General features: G+C 43.3%; 1 protein-coding gene across 4 annotated transcripts in view; it reads left to right on the top strand.

Moving 5' to 3' along the window:
• LOC122555734 (glypican-5-like) overlaps nt 1–6000 on the top strand; it is a 545068-nt gene that overhangs the window by 353907 nt on the left and 185161 nt on the right. For all 4 annotated transcript variants that reach the window (XM_043701795.1, XM_043701794.1, XM_043701796.1 and 1 more), the window contains one exon: nt 2948–3068. In XM_043701795.1, coding sequence (XP_043557730.1) covers nt 2948–3068 — 121 coding nt within the window. The remainder of the gene's footprint in view (nt 1–2947; nt 3069–6000) is intronic.

Genomic DNA, 6000 nt, shown 5'->3' with positions numbered 1-6000 from the left:
TCACGCAGAGGGTGGTACGTGTATGGAATGAGCTGTCAGAGGAAGTGTTGGAGGCTGGTACAATTGCAACATTTAAGAGGCATTTGGATGGGTATATGAATAGAAAGGGTTTGGAGGGATATGGGCCGGGTACTGGCAGGTGGGACTAGATTGGGTTGGGATATATGATCGGCATGGACGGATTGGACTGAAGTGTCTGTTTCCATGCTGTACATCTCTATGACTCTATGACTCTAACTAACCCAGAGGTCATTATTGAAAGTAAAAATTAGCAATTTAATTCTTTAAGTCAAATAGAGAACATTAAAACAACAGCTATTTACAACTCCTTTCTTTTAAACCTAGCTTTTACCTCCCACTTTATAATACTGGTCCGACAATAAAAAGCCTTGATTAAGATTTATAGAGAAAAAAAATCACATATGAAAACCAGCCAGCTTTGTCAATTCTCCTTTGTAGATTTTCCTCTGTGTTTTCCTGAGTCATGTCTTCTTTGGTTTTTGGCTGCACACCTTTTCTTTTGGACAGGTACCTTTCAGAGAGCTATTTGGCTGGCAGTCTGTACTTGTTGGTGCTCATTGCTGTTCTCCCCTAACTGTTCAAAATGTCTGGTTTTATACCCCAAAACATTGAATCATTTCATTGGTTTGATGTCAGCCCAAACGGTACAATTCAAATTCAAATGGATTTTGGTATCTGGGGCATAATTTAAACTGATTGGCCAAATTTGAATTTGTTTTTCTTCCATGGCAACACAACTCCAGCTATTTGCTTCAATCAAACGTTACATTTTTACCTTGTTCAGCCCACTGTGTGCTTTCAGTCAGTCCTTGCTAGCTTCCTCTCTCTCTCTCTCTCTCTCTCTTAAAGATATAGAACAAACCTACACCTTCATAATAGACATGTTACAATGAAGCAAGCATCAGGACTTAGGCCTGATCTCTACCCTTAGCTGGCCCACATCCTGAATCTGCTGTGGGCCAGGCTTGACGAGCAAGTTGCTTAATTGAGGCATTCCTTCCAATAACAAAACACAGCCACAAAAAGCTAACTGCTCACCACTGAAAAGTTTCTTAAATTGCCCTCCAGTAGGATAAAGTACAATAAGGATATTTCCAATGCAAGTTCATGCTAGGTCACAACATATTGAGAAATGCGCAAAGTAAAAGAGCAGGAGATTGTTGGGTCTGATCAATAATGTATTGAGTTATCAATTGAAGAGCCTTTGATGGGATCCATGTAATGGAGCTGGATGAGTAAGAAGGGGCTGAGAAATCTCAAGTCCTGAAATTCTGATGTAGACACATACTGTTATATGCTTTCTTTCTGAAGTAATTTGCTCCCAACTGTATTGTTAGCCTCCGGCAAATAAAAACATGTAACTACTTAAATACATTGGGTCTGACCTCTTGTAAGAAAACATTGAAAATACGATTATTGATTGCGTGATCTTGACAAACTCCCACTCCTCCCACTGAGTCTCCAAACCTAACTCAACCAAGAGATATCAATACAAACAAAATACTCTCTTGTTGCCCAATTCAATATCAATGCCATGACCCCATGGCTGAATTATTTTCCACTACCTTCTCTGCAAACCTGTAGCATTTGTAAGGCTATCATTCTGAGGAACAGGAGCTGTGTTAATTTCTTTTATCATTTGAGATAAACTTTGTTAAGTATTGAAGGAACTTCAAACCTGTGCACCAATTGTTGGAACTATCTTGCTGAGATAGGGATTTAAGTCTCCAGATGGGTTTCAATCCATCAACAAGGCTCTCATGACAGTGCAAGTGTTGTATTTGTTGGAGATGCCTTCTCAACATCTACCCTGGTGCCATGAGAAAACAACAGGTCAGCATTCCACCCTCTTTCATAGAATCCCTACAGTGTGGAAACAGGCCATTTGGCCCAACAAGTCCACACCCAATCCTCCAGAGAGTAACCCATTCAGACCCATTCCTTTACATTTCCCCTGACTAATGCATCTAACCAACACATCCCTGAGCACTATGGGCAATTCAGCATGGCCAATTCACCTAACCTGCACATCTTTGGATTGTGGGAGGAAATCGGAGCATCCGGAGGAAACACACACAGATACGGGGACAATGTGCAAACTCCATACCGACAGTCACCCGAAGCTGGAATCGAACCTGGATCCCTGGCACTGTGAGGCAGCAGTCCTAACCACTGAGTTACCATGCTGAATAGCCTGTTGCTCCTGTGTAATAGGCTGGAGGAGTGGGTTAATCCCGCATCATTTCGCTGATCATTCTTTTGGCTTGTCCTCATTGGATAGCACCAACACCAGCATTTTTGCTGCTCACTCAGGATTGTAATGAGCAAAAATATTTTCTCTGGAAGGGTTGTGAATCTTTGGGATTCTCTACACTAGATTGTGGTGGACACAGTGGCTCACAGCACCACGGACCTGGGTCTGTTTCCATCTTTGGGCGACTGTGTGGAGTTTATACATTCTCCCTATGTCTGTGTGGATTTCCTCCAGGTGCTCAGGTTTCTTCTCACAGTCCAAAGGTGTACAGGCGAAGTGGATTAGCCATGGGCAATGCAGGGATTGGGTAGGTGGGATGGGTCTGGGTGGACCTGATGGGCTGAATGGCCTACTTCCACACTGTAGGGATGCTATGATTCCATTCTTGATTATTTTTGAGGTTCAGTAGACCTCAGTGTTGACCTCTCAGGGAGTTGTTTGGAGAATGGGTGGGAAAGTGGAATTGACGTCGATCAGCCATGATCATTTTGGTTGGTGGAGGAGCCATTTTCCTCCAATTTGTTACGATCGTAATCTTTCCCCTGCTTCACATTCCAGGAGGGCAGTCTCAATCTAAGATGAACAAATGAAAAAAAACACAATATCAATATAATTATTTATCACTGTTTTCTGCTGTCATTCAGAACCTCAATGTCCTTTGCCTGTTTCTAGTTACACAAACAGGGTGGTCGGGAATGGATTGAAAGAACAAGTGAACAACCCAGAAGTGAAAGTCCGAGGACCTGACGCTATGGTGAAGAAGGTCATCGACAAACTTGTGCAAATCGACAAGGTAAGATGCTGAGACTTACATCTGAAAATCACTCAAATGGCTGAGTTGAGAAAATTAGGCAAAGATTTTTCAAGTGCAAAAGAGTACTTGGCAATGTCATGACAATGATGCCCTGTGTTGCAGTGTAAGACCAAGTCATCAGCCCCAAATGTGACTGCCAGATGAACAGACTCTTGTTCCGATACTAGACCAGATGTATGTTACAGTTCATGACAAAACCACCAACTTATTTTATAATAAGTTCAGGGACTAGTTAACATTGCTTTTAAGGTAGATAAAGGAGACTGACAAACAGAAAAATGCCACATGAATCCATCGTTTCGAACAAACGCCAAGGCTATACACGTTAGAAGAAATTTGCAGTCTACAATACATGTCAAACTTCCTTCTAACAGTGATAAGCTTGGGTAAGGTACTGTGTTCAATTCCCCTGCAGCGCAATTACAATTGGGCTCTTGTGGCACTGTGCTAGTGTCACTACCTCTAGGCCAAATGGTTCAGGTTTAAGTGAAACCTGTCAGGGAGGTGTGCCATAACATATCTGAGCAGGTCAATTAAAATAACTAAAAACATGAAATGTGATCAAGACTGATCCACAGATTCCTCATTGACTAGATCGAAATCTTGGAATGCCCTGTCCAACAGCATTGTGGGTCTACCTACAGCAGTTACTCAACAAGGCAGCTCACCATCACGTTCTCCAGGGCACCTAAGGATGAGCAGCAAATGCTGACCCAGCAACCAATGCCCACATTTCACGAGTGAATAAAGAAATCTCCCCTTCAACATGAGTTGCTGGGTCGTCAAATTTAATTAATTGCAAGGGATTACAATTCTTCATCTGTCCTGATCTGGGCCTCAAAATAACCTCTCAAGAGTTGTTCATCACAAACTGCCTCAACGGCTCCTCCTGTTTCGGTTCATCACCTTCCTGTCCTGGGCCCATGGGCTCGGAAACTACACTTCAGTGCCCATTCACAAATTTAACCCAACTGTCCACTGACAGCTAGCTTTACCAAGCCATCCCTGCCCTGCCATTTCCTCCAAATTCCAACCTCGCTCAGTTATATTAAGCAAATTCTGCTTGTAAGATATTCATTCCCCACTATCTCTGCCACACTGCTGTATTCATGCTCACAGGCTTGTTCTGAGTCGCTTATGGCTTTCCTGAACACACACCTTCCGACTTTCTGAGCTTCCCTGGACTTCATTGGAGTCTTGACTTTAGCTGCGTGCTATTTCCAAGAACTTCTTCCTGACTTCGACGTAACAGCCATCCAGTTGCTGTTGACACCTCACTGAGTTCCCTTACACAGAATCCATGTTGTTTAACTGCCTTCCAACCAAACAGCAGAAAAGAAAGAATTCATCACACACTGCAGAAACCAACTTTCATCCTTTCTGTCTCTGTCACTCTCCCTCTCTCTGGTCACTCTCCCCCTCTTTCTGTTTTGCTGAATTCTCTAATTCTCTCTTTTAAAATTTCACTGTCTCTGTATCTCAGTCATCTGGCTTTGTCTCTTTTGGAGCCCTCTGTCTCTCTCTTGCTGCTTCTGTGAATTTTCTCTTTCAGTCTCTGACTGTCTCACTTCCTGTCTACATGAGATCGCTCTCTTTTCGGTTCTGTGAGCTCCCAGATCATATTGTTCCATCCCTGAGGGTTACCACTACATCTGTCCATCTCTGTTTACCTTGTCATTCTATCCAGCTCTGCCTCTCTTGCCAAGTTTCATTGAAACATAGGTAGTAGGAGCTGGAGTAGGCCATTTGGCCCTTCACGCCTGCTCCATTATTCAGTATGATTGTGGCTGATCATTCAGCTTAGTCCCCTGGTTCCAGCTTTCTCCCCATGCCCTTTGACCCCACTCGACCTAAGAGCTACATCTTGAAAACATTCAGTATTTTGGCCTCAACCGCATTCTATGGCAGAGAATTCCACAGCCTGACCACTCTCTGGGTGAAGACATTTCTCCTCATTCTCAGTGATTCAGAACTTCACCAGCCTTTCAATCCACAAAGTTCCTTCACTCCTCTGGCAGACCAACTTTCGAATTAACTTCTTTGCAATTCACACTTTGTGGGTGCATTTTAGATTGACCTTCCTGTCAGTTGCAGAGTAATTCTGTGTGAATTGTGGGATATTGGTGAGCTCACTTGGCTGAACAAGTTTGCAACACAGAGTAACGCCAACAGCATAGGTTCAATTCCTGGACCAACTGGAAGACCATAAGATATAGGAGCAGAATTAGGCCATTCAGCCCATTGAGACTACTCTGCCATTCAATCATGGCTGATATGTTTCTTAACCTCATTCTCCTGCCTTCCTCCCTATAACCCCTTATTAATCAAGAATCTCTGCCTTAAATACACTCAATGACTTGGGATCCACAGCTTTCTGCAGCAGTGAGTTAACCACCCTCTGGTTGAAGAAATTCCTTTTCAACTCAGTTCTAAAGGGTTGTCCCTTCATTCTGAGCCTGTGCCCTTGTATCCTGGTCTCTCCTGCCAGTGGGAGCATCTTCTCCATTGGCTCTCTGTTTCGTTTTCATTTCCCTTTCTCACTTTGTCCCTCCCTATCTCAATTTGTCCCTAGCCTGTCTCAGGCACGCTCTCACTCTCGCTCTTCCTATTTTTCTCCATTCTACTTTTGTTCCTTTCTTACTCAGTTGTTCTCCTGTCTTGCTGAACTCCTTGTTCTGAGTTTGTGTATGGACAAGTTTAACCGTACAAGGCTGGTTGCTGTAGAATAGCCTGCAGCATTGTACAAACATACCTAACAAGTACTTAGCCAGGGACGCAGAGGTATATTGGGGTTTTTTGGTCACGTGTCACATCTAAACACAGCTGAGAGATTCCCATATCCATCGTAACTCTTGCCTCGCAGGTAAAGTTTCATATTCTAACAACTCCTTTGCATAAATATCTCCTTCAT

This window comes from Chiloscyllium plagiosum, chromosome 13 (genome assembly GCF_004010195.1).
Source record: "Chiloscyllium plagiosum isolate BGI_BamShark_2017 chromosome 13, ASM401019v2, whole genome shotgun sequence".
Classification (NCBI taxonomy): Eukaryota; Metazoa; Chordata; class Chondrichthyes; order Orectolobiformes; family Hemiscylliidae; genus Chiloscyllium; species Chiloscyllium plagiosum.
Note: the sequence above shows the minus strand (reverse complement) of the source record. Positions and strands in the feature narration are given on the sequence as shown.